This window comes from Pollachius pollachius (genome assembly GCF_949987615.1).
Source record: "Pollachius pollachius genome assembly, contig: SUPER_4_unloc_1, whole genome shotgun sequence".
In the NCBI taxonomy this organism is placed as follows: Eukaryota; Metazoa; Chordata; class Actinopteri; order Gadiformes; family Gadidae; genus Pollachius; species Pollachius pollachius.
Genome location: NW_027641692.1, coordinates 22750 through 47529, shown reverse-complemented (window position 1 = coordinate 47529; position 24780 = coordinate 22750). Strand labels below are relative to the sequence as shown.

Sequence of the window (24780 nt, the reverse complement as noted above, 5' to 3'; positions counted from 1 at the left end):
AAAGTGGAGAGAGAGCGAGAGGGCAAAGGATAGAAAGACACGAGAGAGAGAGAGAGAGAGAGAGGGGGGGAGAGAGAGAGAGAGAGAGAGAGGGGAGAGAGAGAGAGAGAGAGAGAGAGAGAGAGAAGAGAGAGAGAGAGCGCTTCAAGGACAGACCATTAAGGGGAGGGAACAAAACAAACACACACACACAGACACACACACACACACACACACTCTAGCGCGCCGTGCTAGCGATGCTCTTGGTGCGCAGAAGGGACAGATAGGTTGGGAACAGACGGCAGCAGAAGCAGCATCGAGAGCAGCTGAGACTACGTCCTCTTCATCACCATCCTCATCCTCAGCCTCCTCCTCTTCCTCGGCCCCCCCCCCCCCCCTTACCCTCTAAAGAAGAGCTTCATCTCTCTGAGCTGTGAGGAGGAACAATTCGCAACAATACGTTTTTGGTTGTCGGAGCGCGTTCCTCTGAAAGGGAGGAAGGGTCTCTCTGGGGGAGGGGGGCCGCGGGTCTGGGAGGGGGGGTTGCCCGAGGACCTAAGAGAGGACACCGCACACCGTGAGACAACAATCGGCTGCGTTTTTGTCTTTGCTCTCGTTCGCTCGTTCCTTCAGCCTCTGTGGGCCTGCCTCCTGCTTTAAAAGAGAGAGAGAGAGAGAGAGAGAGAGAGAGAGTTAAGTGGGGCTGAGTGAGCTTCTGTGTATGTGTGAGTGAGCGTGTGTGCGCTGCATCGATGTGCGTTCAGTTTCTTCCACCGCGATGAGCGCTGAGACCTTCTCTCCTCCCTCCACCGCCTGAGTACAGAGACCAACTCACCGGCTAACTACCCAACCAGCTCACCTGCTCACTCTCTAACCAACTCAACGGATCACCACCTAAACAACCCACCGGCTCATCACTAACCAACCCACCGGCTCATCACTAACCAACTCACAAGCTAACTACCTAACCAACCCACCGGCTCATCACTAACCAACCCAGCGGCGACGGACTGCTGACCAGCTCCCACCGGCGCTACAGCGTGACACCAAGACACAAACAACCGGACAGGCAGCGCGGACGGACCTCGGGGGGTGGGGGGGGGGGGGTGTCTGATCTCTGAGAGGATGAGCGAGGCGACGAAGGGGGGCGAGCTGGCCCTGAGGGACAAGGCGGCGCTCCACCAGCAGCGGCGGCTGAAGCAGGCCACCCTGTTCACCCACAAGGACTCGGCCGACCTGCTGCCCCTGGACGGCCTGAAGAGGCTGGGCACCACCAAAGACCTGGTGAGTACCCGGTACTGGACCGGAGTCGTGGGAGGGGAGCGGGGTCAGGCAGCCGGCCAGCCCTGGGGGGGACATAGCTATTAATCATTTTGATTAATTCTAATTATGTTGTTGTAATGCGGCGTGCACCAGCACAGATTGTAATCCTTGTTCACTCGAAGAATACTATATAATAATGGTATAATAGCGTCTAAAGATATTCAGGTTTTTACCTTACTCACTCTCACCTCGCCTGACTGAGGATACGTAACCCGGCAGTTACGTATCGTCTTAAAGCCGGAACTACGAGCTCTAACAGTGATGGGCGCGCGGCCCGTGACGACGTCACCCATTGGCTGACACGTGCTGGGGACGAGGTCATCGGCGCACTTCTGCCTACCGGTGTGGTGCTCATCAGGGAGTCAGGGTTCTTATCGTCTCAGAGCGGCCTCCTCTCAAAAGTCCCCGTAAGGTGAACCCACCCCGGCCCGCCGCCCTCCTTAATAAATCAACAGGTGTAGATGTCACGCAGACGTCCGACGGAGGAGCCGGTCTCTGAGGAGACGTCTCAGGGCTGAGCTATCGTGTGCGTGAGGCTGCAGGTCGGGTTGGAGCGAGCCGATCGATGCTGCCGTTTGGAGCGCTTAACAGGATCCGGCTAATGACTCAAACCGGAGCCACCTGTTCTCACACACGGTTGTGTTTGTGTGTGTGTGTGTGAGAGAGAGAATGTGTGTGTCTGTGTGTGGGGGCGGAGGTAGGTGTCTGAATGTGTGTGTGAGTGTTCTTGTTAGGTTTGCGTGTCTGTGTGTGTGTGTGTGTACGTGTGTAGGTGGGGTCTGTGATTGTGTCAGTGTTTCCTGTAGGTGTGAGGTGTGCTTGTTTGTTTGTGTGTGTGTGTGTGGGGGGGGGGGGGGCAGGTTTCTGAGTTTGTGTGCGAGTGTAATTGTTAGGTGTTAATGTTTGTGTGTGTGTTTGTGTTAGGTGTGTATGTTTTTGTGGTTGGGGTAGTTGTGTGTGTGTATACACGTGCAGGTGGGGTTTTGTGATTGTCTAGTGTTTGATGGTGCCTGAAGGTGTGTGTGTGTGTGTGTGTGTGTGTGTGCGTGCGTTAGTTTGTGTGTTTGCGGTGTATCTTGGGCCGGGAGATGCAGCCTGCAGAACGAGAAGTGACGGCTGCACAGATCATGAAAGATTCAGGCATGGCTGAGCTCGGTGTACACAGGAAATCTCTTCTCTGTAGCTCACATCCCCTCTGAGAGAGAGAGAGAGAGAGAGAGAGAGAGAGAGACAGAGACAGAGAGAGAGAAAAAAGTCATGGTACATGTAAGCCACAAAATGACACACAAATAAATCTGATGCGTCTATATTCAGCACCGATCTGGCTGGTGGTTCCTGCTGAGCTACAGTCTCTCCCTTCAGTCGTCCTCCCTCCCCCTCTATGTTTTATGACCTCGCTGGGTACGCCATCCCAGACCCAAACCCACCGACGTAGCCCCCCTGTCTCTGGCTGATGGGACTCAGCCCTCTGACTGTCATGACATACTTTAGAGTGCTACGGTTGGCGTGCCAGATTTCCCAAAGCTCTCTCACAAAGATAGAGTCTCCATGGGCCTCATTCACCCAGTGGCCATCTTGGGGCCATTTTGGTTCTCAACGCTCGCTGGGTGGGGGGAACTGAGTGTTAGAACCAAGATGGAACCAAGGTGGAACCAAGATGGAACCAAGATGGAACCAAGATGGCCGCTAGGTCAATAAGGCCCTTGCACTCGTTCACTCACAATGTTCTTTTTAGCAATTTCAATATCATATTGCAAACCTTCTGTTTGAATTTCATCCCAGACACCTTAGAAATGAAATACATTATTTTTCTATTGTGAGGTGGGTGGGGTTCTTGAAACACACACTCTGTAATATATCGCTTTTAGTGTGGAAAAATAGTTAAGTTAGGTTTTCACGTGACGTCACACGCATTCTAGTCCGCCATTTTGGTGCTTTTTCACCTTTATTATAAAAACAACAACTGTTGGTCGCCTTGGTTGGTCTCAGGCTAAGATGTACCGAGATGGCAGCACCTTGGAATGTGCTTTTGACGCCACATGATTGAATCCCCCCTATAGGAGCCATTGTTCACCACCACAACCCTACGAAAATAAAGAAAGCCATATGTATCGCTCATAGCTTTTTCAGCCTGCAATCCCCCTGTTACAATTCAAAAAGAAAATGTAATTTGCAGGATGAAATTGACATTCTTAGTATCTTCAGAAAGGAGAGACAGGGTTCTATAGAGTAATGTCCTCTCATCTCAACCGCCCTCCCTCTCTCCCCCCCCTACTGCTTTGATGACCATTTTCACCTTCACCACTTCAATACTCCCTATAGAATAACCCTTTGGTTTCAAATACATATCTCTCCATTTCGCCCGGGGGGGGGGGGGGAGTCTAATCAGAGGTGCATGCTGGGTAATTATACACCTTGGCAGGCTGATTAATAGCATAGGACAGTATTACCAGACTAGCCGCATCCTCTTCAGATACAATAGACGATAGATTTGAGATAATAATCCTGAAAACTACAATTTGCAGCAGCCAGCAGGAATGGTGATTTTATATGACAGCGTGACAGCGTGTTTATTACACGCTTCACCGACACAGGAATCCCTGGCCTGGATCTGAGGATTTGAGAAACCTTTGACTCTCGGTACCATCCCTGCTATCACCTCGATCCCTGGGCCAAGAAATGCAGCAGCTAAATTATATAAAATGGATTTAGAGCAATATGTACGAGAGAGAGAGAGAGAGAGAGAGAGATAGAGGGGGAGAGAGAGAGAGAGAAAAAGATAGATAGAAAGAGAGAGAGAGAGAGAGAGAGAGAGAGAGAGAGAGAGAGAGAGAGAGAGAGAGAGAAAGCTTAAACGAGAGCGAGAGGGAAACCAGCTGTGATTTTATGGTGAAGGGGTCTATAGGGGGACACTGTGCAGACCACTTAGAGGTAACCTGGTTGTGGGCTCTGTTGTTCAGGCCTGCCTGGCCCTTCCAGTCTACTGTGTAATACAACAGCGGAGCCGCTTACATAAGACTCAATTTGTTTTTCGCTGGCTGCTTTCTAGCCTGAAGGCGCTCTCTGTCGCTCTCCCTGTTGCGCTCCCTCTCCCTCTCTCCCTCCCTCCCTCTCATCCTTTCTCTCCCTCTCCCTGTCGCTTTCCCTGTTGCGCTCCCTCTCTCCCACCCTCTCCCACCCTCTCTGTTTCTCCCCCTCTCTCCGGAGCGAGGCTGCAGTAAGGGGAGGCAGAGGATGAAAAGGGCAAACGCACCATCCAGGACGCGGGAGAGGGGAGGAGAGAAGAGAATTTGAGGGAGAAGGAAGGGGGAGGGAAGGGGAAGGGAGGAGGGGAAGGAGAGATGGAAGAAAGGAGAGGATTATTTGACATAATATTATGAAACTGTACAGAGGAGAGAGAGGAAGGATGAAGAGAGAGAAGGAGAGAGAGAGGGAAAGAGCTTAATATATCTTGGCAGACACTCTGAGCATGTTCGTTTCAATATGTCAGCATAACCTAACCAGCCTTTCTCCAAAGCTGTACCTGCCATCTCTTCTACACCTAAACACCAAACTATCTCCTCTCTCTCGCCTTTTCTCCATCTCTCTCCCTCTCCCTCCCTCGTTCTCTCATTCTCAGTCTATTACTACGACTTCTTGTTATCAGATTGAATCCTATCCTCCCCTTCTAAAGCTGCTCTCTACGGTAATGTTTGTGTGAGTCAGCTTGTGTGTACATATGTGGGATTGTGTCTTTGTGAACATACAACTGGCCCAGTGTAACAGAGGTGTACTCCAGATTAACTTCTGCTGTTTTATTCCAACCCAAGGCCTCGCTGTCAATACGGTTAACAACCAATGAGACGACAGAATGCTGCGCTCACGCGATTGGTTCCCTAGAATAAACCACCTGACGGGTCTACGTGGGGGGTGTGCACCTTAATCATCCCGTCAATCCCGGGACTACGAGGACCTGAAACTGGAAGGCCGCGTCACATGCGATTTCGTTTCAATGGCAGACATTCCGTTTTGGCCGGCGTCTGCGTTCACGCGTCACCCCAGTAGTTCCCTCGCGGTCTGCGGACGAATTGAGACACAGGCCCCCCCCCCCCCCGGAGTGCCCGTGGCGCTGTCGATCATTACCGCCAGCGGCCTGCAGGGGTTGGCGGGGGTTCCTCTGGAGCCTCGTCCCTTTCACCAACAAAGTGTTGAGTCGACTGCAGTGAGGGACGCTTAGGCTTGTCTGTCTGTCCAGACAAGATGGATGAATCCATCCATCTTTCCATCATCCGTCTTCTTTATTCGTCGTTTGAACCAATGTGTCCATGAGGTCCTCCGGCCTTCTATTCCGTGTCTTTCTATCCACTCATCCACCACACATGAATCCATCCTTCCATCCACCTTTCTTCGTGTCCATCATCCATCCTTCATCCACCCATTGATGGAGCCATCCTTGCATCCTCGGTCGTTCATCCTTTCACCGGCCCTATCGTGTGAGGCGACAGGGAGCCGGACCCCGCCTTAGCGGTGATGTGGAGAGCTTGGAGGGGTGTGTGTGTGTGTGTGTGTGTGTGTGTGTGTGTTTGTGTGCGTGTGTGTGCGTGTGTGTGTGTGTGTGTGTGTGGGGGGGGGGGGGGGGGGGGGGGGGGGGGGTGGCAGCTGGGAGAGAGGGGGGGGGGGAGCAGGCTATAAATACTGGAGGACAGCAACGCAAAAAGAAAAAACGACTAACGACTTGGTGGGGGGGGGGATGAAGCAACGTGGGTGGGAGAGATAAGACACATGAGGAGATAGAGATAAAAGAGAGAGAGAGAGAGAGAGGGGAGAGAGAGAGAGAGAGAGAGAGAGAGAGAGACAGAGAGAGAGAGAGAGAGATAAAAGAGGGAGAGAGATTAAAAGGGAGGGGAGATCAAACAGGGGAGGGAGAAAAAGATGGAGGCCCTGAAAGCGCTCAGCGAGGGAGGCAGAGGAGGAGGGAGGGGGAGGGAGGGAGGAGAGAGTCGTAGCACAGAGAGGAAGGAGCACAGGGAGGAGGAGGAGGAGGAGGAGGAGGAGGAGACGGAGCAGATGTGGCCTGCTGGTCTCTGTGTGACAGAGGCAGCCACTGGGCAAAACTAATCAGAATGGGAAAGAGAGTATGAGAGAGAGAGAGAGAGAGAGAGAGAGAGAGAGAGAGAGAGAGAGAGAGAGAGAGAGAGAGAGAGAGACACTCATGAACAGACACAAAGACCCTGTGTGTGTGTGTGTGTGTGTGCGTGGGTGCATGTGCGTATGTGTGTACACGGGATGTGTGTACACGGGATGTGTTTAATCTTTAATGTAGCACAGTCGGCGTCCAAACGCCAACGCTCACATTTGTAAGGAAACCATGTCCTGCTGGGAGTCCGGCCCTGTGAAGCTAGCTCGCTAACAGCCGGAGCCTAGCTTGAGCTAAACAACCTGTGGCTATAAAGGGGAGAGACTAGCGCCTGGGAGAGCTCTTTATTAGCACTAGGACCAGCCTATTCCTTGCGAAGCAGGATAAAGGGCTGATTATGGCCCCACGTCCACGCAACGCAAGGCGGTTACGGACCCCTCACGTCCTTGCGGACCCTCGTGCGCCTCCCAAAAATTGTAACCTTGCGTCGAGGCGACGCAGCAGCAAGGGCTGCGATTGGTCCGCCCACTAAAACCCCACGACTGCGTCGACGCGTCTGCGTGGTCCTTGCGTTGCTGTGAACGCGTTGTGATCATGGTATGAACCATAATCAGCCCTTAACGATGGCGGTGGGGCTAGGGAAGGGGTGAGCCTCAACGGATGGTGTTTAATACTCAGAGGGTAGATCCACTGAACGCATACCCCCTCTGTGGGGCGTATATCCCCGTGTGGGGTAAAGGCAGCGGCCGTTAAACCTGAATGAATCACCTTGAGAGGAGTGGTGCCTCGAGAATAGAGATTTAAAACAAAGAGGACAACAACGACGTCTCCGCACACCAAAGATGGAAATCCCCCCCCCCCCCTCCCAAAGAAAATCAGGAGGAAGGCTTCTGAAGTCCTTCAGACACGCGATTGGCTGGTCGCATCTGGTGATGGAGTACGTCCTGCTCATGATGAACAGCGCCCTAGAATTATACGACGACCAGGCTGACAACACTCTACTCATCATCCCGCCTCTCGCAGCCATTTTGTTGTTGTTGTTGTTGCTGTTGTTGTTGTTGTTGTTATCCATCGTAGCGTGGACAGTTTGCATGCATGGTAACACGATTCCCTGCTAAGCTGACTCTGGTGTAGCGCTAACTGACCCTGGAGCAAACAGACAGAGAAAACAGATGCCCTCCATCAGAGAGAGAGAGAGAGAGAGAGAGAGAGAGATTAAGGAAAATTACCATGTGTGTCTAGTGGCTGTCACATTCAATCTCCCCTGTGCTCTTTTCCTCCGCTGGGGGATGTTGGCGACATTATCCTCTCACTCTTCTCTAAAAATCCTGGATTCCCGGTTGGAACGTTCTGGAAAATAAACATGCTAACTCAGGCTAAGGCTAACTGGGGCCCCGTTCAGTCCACCCAGTGTGTTGGATTGTCTGAGCTGTAAAGCGGCAGGCTCAGACCCACCTAGCGCAGATTAGCTCCAGCTAATCATTTGGCTAGCGGGGGAACAAGAGCTATTCACTGTGGAGATTAGGCACCGATGGCCACTTCATCATCGTACCGCTGTGGGAGTTTGGTAACAAATGATAATTTAAGGACAATGTGTTTTTATTTTATTTTTGCAGACAGGTGAAACGCTGAAAACAGAACGAGATCAACCTTTTCTTCACTGCAGCATTTACAGGTTTATTAACCTCAAATAGCTCAGGTGATGTTTAAAGCAGATTTGGCAGGATTCAACATCATTGAAACATTGTTTTCTTAAAGAAAATAATGTAAATGATCTGAAGGCATTGATCGACATGAGGATAGAAGCTGTGTCTTACTCACCGGTAGACAGAGTGACAGAGAGAGAGAGAGAGAGAGAGAGAAAGCAGAGGTGAGAGAGTGAGTGCAACCTAGCTCAGAGAACACAGTGGACGTGGCGACCACTGTGTACAGGTAAACAGTGGCTCAGATCTGTCCGGCTGAATGTTCCTCATCATCATCAGTGAAGGTTGACTGACTCCCAGCAGGGGGGGGGGGGTGTGGAGTGGGGACCTCCGTCATCAGCTGGTTCATTTAGTGACCGCGCCAGACGGCTAGTTAAAGAGTTCTAGTCCCTGGTTATCTCTCCCTTGGTAAACGGCCTGGTGAATTAGATGGTATAAAAGCCCTTGCTGAATAGGTTTAGCTGGTAGAAGATGAGAGCTGTGTACAGAGATAGAGGAATAGGCGGGATACTGATTGTAAGATATGCGTCCACACGAGTTATAATAGTGTGAATACAACATCCGGGTAAGAATATAAACCTGATGGAGCCACTGGTCACACAAACAAGACGATGTTGGTGTTATGTTGCATGTCAGGGTAGGATTGTAATACTAAGTGTGCATCTCTCTCTCTCTCTCTCTCTCTCTCCCTCCCCCCTCTCTCTCTCTCCCTCTCCCTCTCTCTCTCTCCCTCTCTCTCTCCCTCCCTCCCTCCCTCTCTCTCTCTCTCTCTCTCTCTCTCTCTCTCTCTCTCTCTCTCTCTCTCCCTCTCCCTCTCTCTCTCTCCCTCCCCCCCCCTCTCTCTCTCTCTCTCTCTCTCTCTCTCTCTCTCTCTCTCTCCGCCTCCTGCTGTGCTGAGACAATCCAGCCCACCCGCTGTGTGGCTGTAGTCAATATCCCAAAGTCCCAAAGAGAGACAGCCTAAAGTGGATATGAATTCATGGTAATGACTCGCTTGTCGTTTACCGTTGTCCTTGCGTGACGTTAAGCATCCCTTGGTCTTGTTAAGTTTGACTTAAAGCGCACGTATGAGTGTTTTGCATCAAGCGGGGGGGGGGGGGGGCGATCGGTAACTCAACAGGCTTGTCCGCTCACCACGTGAAGTAGGGGCTTTGTAGCGCCTTACTCCCTACACTACAGGCTCCATTCGCTCCATGACATCCCCCCCCACCCCCCTCTCTCTCCATCGACCCAGCCATCCTGCGGTCGGACCTGGGTCTTTTGTGTCCGTCGATCGGGCAGGACGAGGGCCCTTTTGTAGTCGCTCCAAAATCGAACGAGTGTTCGAAGAAATCGAACGAGGGCTTGACTTATGACATCGACCCCCTGTGTCTGAGGGCATCGCTCCTTCGCGACCACCCCCGGTCTCTGCACCGCCACCGGTACGTCACCGCCGATAAAAATAGCTTCCTTAATGACTGAGTAGTAGAAGACTACACACAAATGTAGATGACGGGGTTGTGAGGCAGCAGTTTGGCCCTCAGAGCAACCAATGAGAAGCATCGGAAAAACCTCTGTTGTTTTTTTTCATATCTCATATTTCATGTCATAGAAAGAGATTTTTTTTCGCACAACCTGCACTTTAATTCATAGTGTGTGTGTGTGTGTGTGTATGCGTGTGCGTGTGTGTGTGTGTGTGTGTGCGCATGCGTGTGTGTGTGTGTGTGTGTGCGTGCGCATGCGTGTGTGTGCGTGTGTGTGTGTGTGCGCATGCGTGTGTGTGTGTGTGTATTCACTGGACACCTTAATAGGACTGAATAGCAAGAAGCTTTCTGTTATTCTAACAAAGAGCTCATACACGACCACGATGACGAGTTGTATTGCCGGGGGCAGAATCATTGGGACCCGGTACAAACGTACTGGCCGAGGTGCATCGGAAGTGTTCTCGTGTGGAGGCCGTGTTCATCCCCTATTTGTCATCTGAATGGCAGACTGAGGCACGTGAACCAAGGCCTACCCACAATGATCTGCCAGAGGCACGTGTTCATTGGCCAAGGGCCCGACCCGAGGTGAAAGAGACTAAGTCCTTCTGCAGAATGGGATAAGTGATTAACTTTGGCCCCTCCAGACCACTGAATCGTGAATGAGCCATCGTTTGCTTGTTGATGACAAATGGTGCCGTGCATAACTTCCACAATGTCCTCATAACATTGTGATTGCGCTCGTATTTCATGATTTTGATCACCTGCAGAATGCTAATGTATGCAGGTGAAGTCATTGAAATGTATACAATGTCGTACATTTTATTTTAACCACAAAGAGATATCACAGGTGAGAGATGAGAGGCCCACAATATCCGATGATGGATTATTAGGATTACGACACTATTATCTCCAATCTCTTTTTCTACCTTTCAGACGCTATTATACATACACGATTAATACAGCATACATCCACGAGTGACCCCACCCCACCCCTGCATGTTCTGCATGGTTAATTCGAGAGAATAGCCGTCTCAGTCACCCCACCTTCCAACTTAGTCCCCAAGTTCTTTTCCAAAACGTATTCCTTGTCCTTACCTAAACGTCTCTCTCTGTCTCTGTGTCTGTCTCTCTCTCTCATTGTTGTACAGCCATCAGTCCAGCTTACTCTTGATCTGTTCCTCCTGTGCTCCAGACAATACAGCCGACCCACTGTGCAGCTGTAGTCAATATCACGCAATATCACAATATCCCCCAGGTCCAAAAGAGAGAGACCGCCTAAAGTGGAATTCGAGCTGTTCCACCTTATCAAGTGGCTTTCACAAACATCAAACAATAAGTTATAATTGAGTCATTTCAGACCTTAATCGATACCATAAAACACGTCACCGAATCCTAAAGAAGCAAACTGAGTTTTTGTTGGATTCGTTTTTGCTGAATCAAATCGACTTGTTTGGCCAACTCAGACATCATTTGTCAAGTGACTTTGTTCTAACTGCTTCTTCGACGAGAACGCAAGCAAAAGCTGTAGCACTTTGCTGTTTGTGTGAAAGACTTTGTGGAGTTTTATTGTCTACTACCTTCAACACACTCCACACTACAGCAAAAAAGAGAGAGAGGCACCAAACGCTGCAGTTTGGTGCCTCTCTTGTGGGGCGAGCAAACAGAGTTTTTGTTGAACTCGTCTCTCCGCTCTGTCCCGGCAGCAGCCCCACAGCATCGTCCAGAGGCGGCTGATGGAGGGGAACGTCCCGCGGCTGCGGCGGGAGGCGCGAGACGCCAGCGCCCTGACCCGCTCGCCGCTCGCCGACCACAAGGGCGGAGTCGGGGGGGGCGGAGTCGGGGGGGGCGATGGCGAGGAGCAGCGGAGCGAGAGCACGGCCGACGACTCCGCGGAGGAGCGGGACTCCCCCGAGGAGAGCGAGCGCAGCCTGCGGACCGACGAAGAGGAGGAGGAGGAGGAGGAGGAGGAGGAGGAGACGGAGGAGGAGGACGGCGAGCTGGCCGCCAAGCGGGCGCCGGACCCCGCCGAGACGGGGGAGGGGACGGTGGGCCCGCCGCTCGCCGCCCTGGTCGTGCAGTGCAAGGTGCCTTGTTCCACGTAGACATAGGCGACCGCACGCACAAACACACACACACACGCAACTGCACGCACGTGCGTGGAAACACACAAACACACACACACACGCAACTGCACGCACGTGCGTGCACACAGGCGACAGCACCCACAAGCGACAGCACACACAAACAGACACGCACATGCAACAGCAGACACGTGCGTGGAAACACACAAACACACACACGCAACTGCACGCACGTGCGTGCACACAGGCGACAGCACCCACAAGCGACAGCACACACAAACAGACACGCACATGCAACAGCAGACACGTGCGTGGAAACACACAAACACACACACACACGCAACTGCACGCACGTGCGTGCACACATGCGACGGCACACACAAACACACACACACACACACACATTCAAAAGGCGAAGACAGATAATTCCCCTCCCTATGATACAATGATTGCCCTTTATTTATTCCTTCTCTTCCCTTTTCTCTGTCATGGGCGCCTCTAAATGAACGCCCGTCCTGTCTTAATGGTGCTGTGACATTTTCCTCCCATACACCCATTCTAAAAATACACCAACACGCCTGGTGACACCAACAGCAGTAGCATTCACAGTTTGTGGACTGATCCGAATACACAACAGATCACCAAGCCAGTAGAGAGCTATATATAACACTGTAATATATATGAACAACCTTGCCTACTTTGACAATACAAAAGGATAGAGCCCTGTGCTATACAGTCTGTGCTCTATAGTCTGGACATTGTGGACAGTGTGGTCCCACTCAACCCGACTTGTTCAGAGAAAACCCAGAGAAGAGAAGCACCGAAATAGAAACCCCTCAGTTAGGGATCATCTCACACAATGGGTGTCGGCAATAACTAGATGCTGTCTATTCCTAAACTCTGCATCAGGTGCACAAATGCAGCTAAACACACAGCCCGGGACAAACCGATGTTACACTCTATGAATAGACGATCAATTGTCGTCAATGAGTTTGTTTTTTAAGGGCTTGTTTTTCCAACGATTGACTTGATGTCAAGGATGGAGTATTTAGTTGTTTGGCTGGCGAAAGCTCCATCGCTGCTAGCCGAGGTTGCAACATCCCATAATGACCCGCATCATTGGAGGATAGGTGGTTACACCACATATACAGATATAGATATAGATATCTATTGAGGAAGGTGTAGCATAACCAAAGATGTAGCTGCGATTTGTGCCAGAAAAATAAATGTGGAGTAGCTTCAATCGTTCTTTAACCTTGCACTGGAATACTATTTAAATAGATGGATGGATGGATGTAGGCCTGTATCTATGGATGGATGGATAGATGGATGGATTGATGCCTTATTGGTCCTGATTTAGAATAACGTTTTTCCGTAGCATTTAAATTCGGATATGAAGAGAAAAGATGAGTCTCAGAATAAATAACTAAAAACAAGGTAAATGCCAGGCAGTGATTAGAGGGTAAGACTTCAGGGCTTGATTTCACGATTACAGGAACATTTTGAAGGCTTGAAAACGCATCGGTGACTATAACGCACCACGCAACAAAATATGTTTCCAAACCATAATAACACATGCCATTTGATGGAGGCTTTTATTACGTGCCATTTTCAAATACCACGGTCAGCCTTTAAAACGCTGGGGTCAGCGGTGTTGTGTTTCGTTACTCATTACTCTGGTCGCTGTGTTCTTCTCAACCTGCTCATTCACCGACTTATTTAACCGCTAATGTTCAACCCCTTAGTTATCAATCTGTCCGGACCCAGGGGGGAGGTGGGGGGGAAATCAAGTTACCTCCTGCCTGCCCGGAAGAGATAGAGACTGCGTTCAGCCCTACATCGAGAGCATGGTGGCTCAGAGGCATAGACAGGACATGTACCAATGGCTCACCGGGACTGGTTATTATAGGGGACATATTATACCACCAGGTGTGAGGGTGATTAGCCTTACAAGCCGTTTCGAAAAATCGGCCCCATATGACATCACTAGTGGGCGTGTCCACCTAGATCTGTGCTGGATAGATCAGTCCACCAACCTACCCAGTGGACTGAAGTAAACATTGCTCATCTATCCAGCACAGATCTAGGTGGACACGCCCCCTAGTGATGTCATATGGGGCAGATTTTCGAAACGGCTTGTAAGGCTAATCCCACTCACACCTGGTGGTATGATATGTCCCCTTTAACAGGCTCGGGAATGTGGGAAGGAGTATGTGTGATATTTGATGGTCCCGAATGTGTGATGAAGCAATAATTCAATGCTATTCTTCCTTCGGAAGTTGTAGCAGAGCCATGAAAACCGATTTTCAAGACAAATCGAATCAGTCTGAAAGAAATCTGATTTGAAAATATGCCCTTCAAATGAAATGATGAGTTTGGAACCAGCATGGAGAAAGAAAAGCGCTCGCTTTGCTCAGCTTCTCAACCCTCAACGACCATCTCCTTTAAAGTAGGGCAGAGCGGGACGCTGAATCATGGAACTATGAATTCATTAGCGTAGCACGATGTACAATCATCTAAAAGTCCTGATTCATCGCGAAAACCCTTCTTATTTCCATCAACATTTAGGGTGTTTATCAGACGCTTTTATCCAAAGTGACTTGCAATAAGTACATTTGTCAGAGGAAAGAGAAACAACAATATATCTCTGTCGGTACAGTAAGGATGTTCATAGAACCAATTGCCAAGCACTAACAAGTTAAGTGCAAGGACTTACAACCAACAATAAGTGTGCACATTAAGTGCCAGGATGTACAACATACAATAAGTGTGTCATATTATTTGAAATATTGCCCAGTCTTACAAGGAACCTGATTTTGTTGTTTCAACCGTTGTTGACGGTTTAAAGCGACGATTGGCCATCGAGTCACCACTCCCCGGTTTTCCAACCGTACTGAATAGTTTGCTTGTCTCAGCGTGTCAGGGTTGAGGACGTATAGGTGTGGTGCCACAGAGCTCCAGCCAAACCCACGCAGATGCAGAGCCGCCATAGGCTGTGAATCCATTTCCTCCGCTCTCTGATGTGGTGGGGGTGGGGGGGGTGCATGACACCTGCTACAAGCGAGCTGAGATCCAAATAGACAACGGCACACCACAGGGCCTTCTTTAATTCGTCTTTTAAAAAGTCACTATTATTATTCATATCAAAAGGGATAAATTATGAAGGAATGGGAAATACTGTAGACAAAAGACTCTTTATTAAATAACGTGGTCTTTGGTAAATGGACTTCAAATATAGTTCCAACCAGTGGCCAGCCCAATCAAAGCGCTTTACAATATTACCCATTTTCCTATTCATACCCCCATTAACACACCGACGGCGGTGTTAGCCACACAAGGCGACAGCCGGCTGGTCAGGAGCCGTCAGGGCGAGGCGCCTCGCTCGGGGACACCTCGACACTCGGCAAGGAGGAGCCGGGAATCGAACCAGCAACCTTCCGGTCACAAGTCGAAACCGCTCTTCCTCCAGAACCACATGGAAAACCCCTATTGGTTTAGGCTCGACTGCATTCCCCTGAGAAGGGACATGTGTGTACCATGCTGAAGGTTCTTCTTAGCAACTGGTTCAGCTGGGAGCGGAGACCCTCCTTAACCAGCGAGACCCACATGCGTTGTGTGTTGTGTCGTTAGAGATGAAAGGCTCTTTGCTACGCCCCTGGTTGTTTCACCTTACGACGTTAGGGCTAATCAGTGGAGCAGTTTGTTTTTGTTGTCGCTCAAAGGTTACCATAGCAACCTTCTCCCTGATAACATCACTTCCAGCGTGTGGAGGTATCATTTCCTGTGTCTCGTGTACCACCCCCCCCCCCCCCCACAGTCATTAGTATCAGCGTTTCCAAGAGCGTGTTGTCTAGTGTTGTGCGATCTGCCGGTCGAAACCATTAATAATTCACCAATTAAAGTATTAATATCCTACGTAAGGGAAAACACATGAATGAGTGATGACGGCAAAAGTTAGAATCGCCCCGGTTACAAATTTGAACGTCTCACCGATAAAAAAACGATTCAATCAGCAATTCAGAGAACTAAAAAAAGATCATTGACACCAACATTGACACCAAAAACCACACAAAATTGCTCAATGTGATTCACAGCACGATTAGGTTGGTTGATTCATTAATTAGTAACAGGTTCTCATTATTCTCTTAACCCTAACACTTGACTGTACACCTGCATGTGTTTTGAAAATTGAAATGTTAATTATCATTTGAACCATTTAAAATATAAATAAACAGACACCCTTAACACCAAAAAAAACCTGCTTATTAGAAAAGCTAATTTCCTCAGAAATAGGCCCACGTCACCCTCACAGGGCTTGACTTCCTGTCATGCTCCGATAACGATGTTATTTCCTTTAAAACCTAATTAAGTGATATCTTCTTGGGTTTTCCCAGAATTGGTTGGATCTGTGGACCTAGGCGACATATCAGTAACACATTATTGATATTGCGTGTTTATACGACAACAAGATATCATCTGTGGTTTGGTTTAACACAACAACTGTTTGATATCTTGAAGAGTACATACTTTTTCTTTGCCTGGTCTTGAAGGTTGGATTAAAGACACACAGACGCACACACACAAACACACAAAAACACACACATGTACGCACTTACTCACAAACAAACACATACACAAAAACAAACATTTTGTTAATATTGTCTGGTTCTACTCTAACATGATTAACGCTACAAAAAATATACAAAGTTACATTAAACTTTATAATTTAATATAGCTTCATAATTAGTTAACTAAGCCTTGTTTATCCTTATGTAATGCTTATAAAGTAATATTTGTGTCATTCAGTTAAAATGTATCTACTGCACTACAACATCCACAACACAACACATCAACACACCATCAACACACCTTCATTGTGTTCTGACACACAACCTGTTCCCTGTTTCCTCATATTTGTGTCATACAGTTCAAGGTAACATACTGTCCTACAACAACACAACACATCAACACACAATCTTACCACCATGGACACGCCCGACCTCGTCTGATCTTGGAAGCTAAGCATGGTCGGGCCTGGTTATTACTTGGATGGGAGACCGCCTGGGAATACCAGGTGCTGTAAGTGGTGTTGGGTGGTGGCCAATAGGTGGCACTCTTCCCTCTGGCCTTAACATCACTCCCGATGCCCCAGTGCAGTGACGGGGACACTGTGCTGTGGAAGGCCCCGATGCCCCAGTGCAGTGACGGGGACACTGTGCTGTGGAAGGCCCCGATGCCCCAGTGCAGTGACGGGGACACTGTGCTGTGGAAGGCCCCGATGCCCCAGTGCAGTGACGGGGACACTGTGCTGTGGAAGGCCCCGATGCCCCAGTGCAGTGACGGGGACACTGTGCTGTGGAAGGCGCCGTCCTTCGGAGGAGGCGTAAAACCGAGGTCCTTGACTCACTGAGGTCATAAAAGATCCCAGGGCACTTATCGCAAAGAGTAGGGGTTTCCCCGGTGTCCTGGCCCAACCAGGCTCATTCAATCTGGCCCCCTAATCATCCTCCTGTATAATCGGCCGACTCATTAATTCCCTCACTCGCCACCTCAAGCTGGTGTGTGGTGAGCGTTCTGGCGCAGATTGGCTGCCGTGCATCACCCAAGTGGGTGCTACACACTGGTGGTGGTTAGTGAGGTCCCCCCTTCACTGTAAAGCGTCTTTGAGTGTCTAGAAAAGCGCTATATGAATTCAATCCATTATTAATCATTGTGTTCTGACCAACGACCTTTGCCCTGTTTCCCCAGTGCTGCGAGGGAGACGTCAGAGCCTCCATCGACACCGGTTGCCAACACAACCACATCTCCAGCTTCTGCTGCCGGAGACTGGGGTGCGAAATCAATGTTTGTTTTGTTTCGGCTCTCTCACGGAGGCAGACAGCTAGTCCCACGCACACGGCTCTAGGAGCTGGCGTGCATACTACGAATCACTGCGGACTGATTCCGTTTGCAGTTGATAACCCGGCTCCGGTTTGAGAATTACGGTCAAGGACGATTGTTTTGGTGTAGCCTGTGGTAGTCTGGGACTCGGCCAGGTTTTGGCTTTCATTGGAAAAACTCTAGCTATGAATGATGAGTATTTTGTCTAGCGACCTTTGTCACAGATCCAGTCTCAAAGAGCCAGTGGCTTCACATGCTCACATAAGACAGCACCGATTGGGGCCAGGAAAACATTCTGGAGAAAGGCAAGCGATCTTGGGAAAGAACGCATGAGCTCAACACTCTGTGGTCTCAGGCGAGGGCAATCTTCTAGTTGAGTGCACATGAATACCAAATGGAAATGCCAACCGACGGCAATTAAGAAAAGGAGCCAAAAGGGAATAGCAACTCAAATATGAATGTCAGAAAAATAATGAAAAGCCCGACCAATTTGGTGATTGATGCTGGCCACATATACGGCCCTTGTCTGGGCCTTTGAGTTTCTTTCACCTCTTTGTTTGAGCGTGTGTATATATTCATGTGTTTGTGTGCATGTTTATATGTATTTCTGTATGCATGTTTGTATGTGTGTGTGTATGTATGGATGTTTAAATGCGTCTGTCTGTTTTTATGTATGTATGCATGCATGCATGCATGCATGTATGCATGTATGCATGCATGTATGTTTGCATGTATGCATGCATGTATGTATGTATGCGTGTGTGCATGAAGGTATTTGTGTATGTATGCATGTCCGTATGAGTGTATGTATGTACAGTATGTATGTATGCACATATGTAATGTGTCTTGTGTCGCTCTCAGCCTGGTTCCTGAACAGGACAGTGCCGGTCCCACAGTGAGGGGGCTTCACCTGCAGCTGGGGACACAGAGGGTCCAGTGCTCTGCTTATGTCAAAGGTACGGACCCCCGCCACAATCTGCCCGGCCCACTCGACGATAAGCAGGGACCAATAGAAAATCACAACCTGTTCGGGCTTTTCTAAATATGGCACTTTAAACAGACGGGGGGCCGGGTCATGGAGGACCTGGAGGTGAAGGTGTTTGACTCTGCTTCCTGCAAAGGATTCTGGGTTCGAACCCCAAAGTCTGTAAGCCACCTATGGGCAAGACGCCCCCAACCCCTACCTGCTCCTTAATGTCATGTCAATTAAAAATAAAATCTGTGTTTCGGCTTTGGATAAAGGCATGCTAAATAGTAAAAGAAGAAAGAGTATGTGTCTGCCGTTATGTTCTGGGTTTGAGGGTAGATCCGTTCAAGTGGTCACGGTAATGCTGATGCTACTTTCCAGGCCTAACTATGCTGCAGCATGCTAACCGGATAGCGCGGTGAATTAGCGTCTGATGGAAAGAGCTCCAGCTCCACAGAGCAAGTGCACAATATTCCACTAGCACCTGCAATGTACACTTTCAGACACGTGCGTGTGTGTGTGTGTGTGTGTGTGTGTGTGTGTGTGTGTGTGTGTGTGTTCTTTGCTTCGTTTGGTTTCGTTACGTCAGCGTGGTTGCTCTTAGAAGAGTGTCCTTGCATATGTGCGTACTCCATTATTCAGGCGGTAAGCGTGACTTTTTGTCAGGCTGAGTGGCAGTCACGTGGAACTTTACCTTTAAGGAGGTTGTGCATTCGTTTGAAGGCAAACGGGCATTTAATCCATGAAGGCAATTACCGACTTTTTTGGAAATTACAGAGCACTTCATTTCAGTTCATTGCTGAAATGTATGAAATGTATAATTTCTAATTCAAAGTAATTCAAGCTCATTTGCATTAAGAACTGCTAATGACATGGTAATGAAAAGGGTTAAGGTTCCAGGACTGAATGATTATTATGTGCTTGTCAAAACATTAAATACATATTCAGAGACATGTTTGTCATTGCAGGCAACTGCAAAATCTGTGTCGCACTCACTGCCTCTTTCAAAGTCTCAGTGTCATCCTTAAGGGTCTAAATATGTCTTCTTTCTGTCCCTTACCTTTCCTTCCTCTGTGGTTCCTTGCAGATGATGAGGTGTCTGAGCTGTGCCTGGGTCTTCAGACGCTTCTGGAACTCAAAGTAAGTGTCTCATTGGCCTAAGTACCCTTTTGCTTACTCGGTTTTCCATTTCAAATATAGCTGCTTCTGATTTAATCTCAGACTTCTCTGCTTAAACCAAGAGAGAGAGTGCGAGAGAGAGAGCGAGAGAGACATCCCCCCCCCCCTCCTCAATGAATTAAGTATGTGTGCCGATGTCAGACAGAGACAGGTGGCAAGGCAGTGTGATTCCAACAGATTAGACGCCACTCGTAGCGAGAGTGTTCTGGAACGTTCCAGGGGAGAGAGAAGACTGATGAGGCTCAAGAAGTGCTGGAAGGGGGCTGCCTGCGTCTGGTCGCTTCTGCTGCAAGGAATATTCAACTGTCTGAGCGTTACCCAAAGGCACAACATCAAAGAAATGGGCGCCACTGTCCAGGGAGACACACGTGTAACGAGAATTGATTTAAACATTAAAGTATTGATTGTTTAACTAGCAACCAATGCAGAAGATGAACATGTAATGTTCAATGTCAGTCAGGGTATTCCAGAAAATGGAAAGATGGTAGCATGGCCAAAAAACAAAGTTAGACAGTAGATTTAATGGCTCGTGGGTAAGTGTTTTCTCCAGAAATATTAAGGCAAAGGATGCTAGGGAAATCCCGAAGAGCTGTGTTTCAACATGAAGAGACATTACTACAACAGAACCTCAGGGAGGAGAATGAGGCCAACGACAAAGCCAGACAAAGAGAGGAGGGGGGGAGGAATAGAAAGTGCTGTGTATCAAACAAACGATGAGTAATACATGAGTCAGACTCCATAGAGGGTCAGTATGAACGCGGCCGTATGTTTTTATATAATCACAGACGATTCAATCCCCAAAAGGGGCTTGTGTAATGTAATGGAGAGTGAGTTGACAGGTGAAAAGAACCTATGATTTAAACCCATGTCTACATACTGACCATATATCCTCTCCCATGATACAAAAAACAGCAAAAAATAAAACTCAAGTACAGCAATAGTCCAAGCAACTTAATATATCAGATTTGAAAAGTGATACAATTTTTTCTAACTAACCAGAACAGAAAAAAAAAGAAAAAATTATAATAAAATCGAAATTAGCAAATTCGTCAATCGGCCGCTAACTCTCAGCCCTAGCCTGACTAACAGAGAATGCTACAACGTAGCAGCAGCTACGATAGCATCAGTGCCAAGGTGTGAAGGCCAAAGCATACGGAGCACAAATTTTGCCTCCAGTTTCGAACACGACACAAAATATTGCTCTAATGGAGCAAAGAACGCGCCTTAAATGGTCTATTTTGGAGGCAAAACTCCATCAACTTCATTAGGCATTCGCCCCGGCCTGCTTCACAGTCATTTCCCTCTTCTTCTTCCCGCCCAATCACAGTGCTGCGTCGACCTGAGTGGGCGGGTCCTCCGGCTGCAGGGGTCCGGTGAAGAGCTGCCCTTCCAGGTGCCGCTGGCCAGCAGCCAGTGCCGTCATGACACCAACAAGAACCTGTGAGGAGGGCAGCTCTGGAGGGCGCGGCTCAGCCCTCATTGTCTGCGAAGCCGGCTTCTGATGGGCTGATCGGCCGTGGCCGTGGAGGGGGAGGGGATTTGTTGCCTGGACTGTCCAATCACATCGTCTCACACTGCCGGATCCTGGATAAGCCCCTCCCATGCCTCACTATACTCACAATTGGTTATTTGAGTTTACATCGGTTGTAATTGTTAATTGTAGAATTTGTAGAATTTGACGATGTTCACCGGGATCAACTTCGGGGTCGTTACAGTCTTCATGAATATTATCCTCATGGCTACCTATTAAATAAGTCAAATCCTACCGGCTCGTCCCCCAACTATATGGACAATCATAAGATAGTTTTTCATGATTAGTTGTTTCGTTTAGCCGTCGTTCTTGATCTGGTGCGTTCGTGCTGGTGATTCATCCGCGATTTGGTTGTTTGATATAAAATGATTTTCACTTCATGCCACCTTATTCCAAGACGGGGCAAGCCAATTTATCGGTAGAAGTTAGGAAGTGACGTGAACAAAAGTAGGCTTAAGACATTTTCCTATTAATCCAGGTGAAGCACCTCTATCTCTCTCACTCTGTCTCTACCTCTGTGACTCTCTCTCTATCTCGTCCCTCTCTTTGTCTAGACCTCTCCCTCTCTGACATATATTTAATTGAATTTCCAAATGTGGAGCAAACGGCATAGAGTCACAAAATGGCCTGGATTAAGAAGTTATTCATAAAAAGTATTCAGCCGGACTCTACAGGCGAGGATTACCAGAACATTCCATCTGCATGACTTTGTAAAGTTTCTGCTTTTGTACGAGTCTGCATGTTTGTGTGTGTCTGTTTGACGTAGGGAGTGGGGTTGACTGTGGTGTGCGTGTGTGGTGTGCGTGTTTGTTGCCGTTAAAAGCGAGGGCTTTTTATATATGGCTTGTGTTTCACATGGGAAATGACAGGGGGGTGGGGGTTCTCCAGAAAACTCTGGTTAAAACAAGCTGCCAAACATTCGACCCCAGCTGCCTTTCTTCACGTGGGCCAAAAGACCCGTTCTACGCCAAGGTCAGATTTAGCATTCGGTCCAACAAGCTTTTCCTTTGGCGTTTTCTTAGCTAAACACACGATTGCATTTTCATAGCTTCTGTTTTGGGGGACATCATTTATTACTGTGTTTCTCTCATTTTATATCCTCAACTATTTTTTGGCCTTTGCGTGATCACATGACTATGATTTTGCTCCTTCCTGATTGGCTGTCGGCAACCGATCAGAAGTCCGGTCTAGTTCATGTAATAAACCTCAAACAAACGCAAAAACCTAATGCTTGACAAAAGGAGCTACTTCAATATTCCTTACTGTGCCACCGTCGGGCTCGACTGATAACATCAAAAAGTGTGTGGAGTACATCTGGGGAAAGCATAGTTATGGGGTTTGAAACAAGGAGTGCCTCCAAACACGCACACACACACCAGAGACGCCTTCGCGTTCCGCTTCAACAACACCCAGGCGCTGTTGTGCGCTTGCTTTGTGCTGGAGTGATCCTTTTAGTGGTTTTACGCTTAGTTCGTACACAGGTGTGTCTTACTGATCAGTTCTCAGTTCCTTGTCGCTGTGCTTTGGTTAACTATGAGGGGGTAGGGGGAAATTAACTGTGGAAAGACATTTTTATTTTTGGTGTCATCTCTCTTCTGGAACAGTATTTTCTCTGCCTATTAAAGAAAACATGTATTCTGTCTAGCTCCGCCGCTGTTTGTTACTTATTTCATCATTCGTCCCACACAGGGTTGGATTTGTCCACATCTCAACCACAAGAGGAAAGATAACGTGAAAGTGCAGCTTTTTGAAAGCAAAACGGTTGCTCTAATATATTCTCTAATATCAGAGCTGAAAAATCACCTTCTGCAACATAAACTCAATAGCAAAAAGTTGGTCCATTGACGTAATATTATATACTTTTCATTTTCATGCCAATGGAGAAGGATAAGGATACTTTTTATTACCATTCATGCAGAACACAATAGGAAATGTTCTTAACATTCCAGTGTGTGTCTTTAACAAATAAAGTGCAACAGGACAAGGACAGTGAGGACAAGACGTAAAAAGACAATCAGTGCAATGGGTGATGAATTAAATAATAAGTCATGAAGTGCAAGCACATAGTTAAAACCAATATGATTCCAGTTCGGGGGGGGGGGCAGCAGAGAGAAGGTAAATCCCAGACCAGTGACGCCAAAGGTCCAACTTATCTAACGTCCGCCACTTGTTCTGAACGACGTGAACCCCTCGTTCAGCATGAGGAAGGACTCCGCAGCAGAGCTGTAATCCCCCCAGTGGTCTGCCTATTGGTCGGGGTCAGCTGGCCTGCCTCGCCTGCCGTGCCCCCCCCCCCCCCCCGTCCCGCTACGGGGCTATATAAAGCCCGAGCCGCGTCACGACTCCGCGGAGGAGACCAGATGTTCCCACAGCGCTCCCGACCTGAGGGGGTCAATTTCCTCTGACTGTCGATGGATCAAACCCCCGACCCCCCACCCCCACCGCTCGATATAGCCCGGGCTAATCACACGTAAAGATGCTAATACTGGGCGACCTTGTTGACGCTAGCGTAGCGCGTTCGACACTCTTGATTGGTCGACACTGAAACGATCGTTGAGTGATGGAGGGGGATGACCCGTGGGAGTGGAACTGGAAAAAAACAGTGGATGAATTGATTGGGCTTTCGACGGGTAAAACTAATCAGCCATTATTTACTATTTTTAAATGAATATTGACTGTAATGAACTGAGTCTAATCATTTATTTTTGTCATTTATCAAGTGAAAATATCAAACATTTGCTGCATAGGAAATTCAGAAATTCAAATATACAGATACGTTCTCTGATAATAAGCAAAATCAATAGTTATTATTGGAAACTTTTGATGGGCCTCTGCCAGATTTTTTATAAACTGCAAAATACGACTAATTGATTGATAAACAGTCGTGCCCGTTCTAACAACGCTATTACACACATCAACCAGATTAAGTTAATCAGAGGGCGGCACCGGTTGTCATGGCACTACTTCCTGTCAGAGCGGAGAGCAGGACTGCAGAGAGACGCAGCACTCACACACTCATAGCCGTAGAGCACGGCATCTCCGCACTATCTCTCCTACGGAACTGACTCAACCTGACACATCCAGTGAAGATAGGAAGATAGGCCACCACTGTGGTTAACGCTTATATAAACCATGCACATCCTTACACCACTGGAACCACAACGTCGATGTACTTTCCTTTCTGTATTAGTAAGACGATGACGCAGTTTGAGTGACACCACGTCTGCAAAAATGCAATTCTGTCCAATAGTGCGTTTGTTAAACCACAGTACTTTTGTAATGACGTGTGTGACCCTGACATGACCTTGGGGAGTTGATGGGAGTCTCCTAGCCGAGAGCATTACAGTGAGAGGCGTAACGATGCGAACTGCCAAGCAGAAGGCCTCTGTCCCTGAATTAATAATATATTAGGCCTCACACCTGCCAACATGCAAAGAGAGAGGGAGAGAGACGCATATTGTTTTCGAGAACCCATCCATGCCTTTAGGTTTGACGAAACACCTCCACAAAATCAATACTCAGCAAGGAGACCGGGGTATTCATGCTTGACCGCCTGTT

At 48.4% G+C, this 24780-nt stretch overlaps 1 protein-coding gene across 1 annotated transcript; it reads left to right on the top strand.

The window, feature by feature from the left end:
- The first annotated feature begins 201 nt into the window (after positions 1 to 201).
- nrip2 (nuclear receptor interacting protein 2) lies at positions 202 to 22866 on the top strand. Its single transcript, XM_079759123.1, has 6 exons — positions 202 to 1263; positions 11288 to 11668; positions 17414 to 17496; positions 18407 to 18501; positions 19600 to 19652; positions 21019 to 22866. Exons 1-6 carry the CDS (start codon positions 1105 to 1107, stop codon positions 21133 to 21135), a joined length of 888 nt encoding a protein of 295 aa, XP_079615249.1. The 5' UTR covers positions 202 to 1104; the 3' UTR covers positions 21136 to 22866.
- Positions 22867 to 24780: the final 1914 nt, after the last annotated feature.

Excerpts from the sequence above, each read along its gene's own strand:
- nrip2 (XM_079759123.1), top strand. The coding sequence starts at position 1,105 with ATGAGCGAGGCGACGAAGGGGGGCGAGCTGGCCCTGAGGGACAAGGCG. Across the intron at positions 17,497-18,406 it reads TTCTGCTGCCGGAGACTGGG|CCTGGTTCCTGAACAGGACA; the intron begins GTGCGAAATCAA and ends TGTCGCTCTCAG. Across the intron at positions 18,502-19,599 it reads GTGCTCTGCTTATGTCAAAG|ATGATGAGGTGTCTGAGCTG; the intron begins GTACGGACCCCC and ends GGTTCCTTGCAG.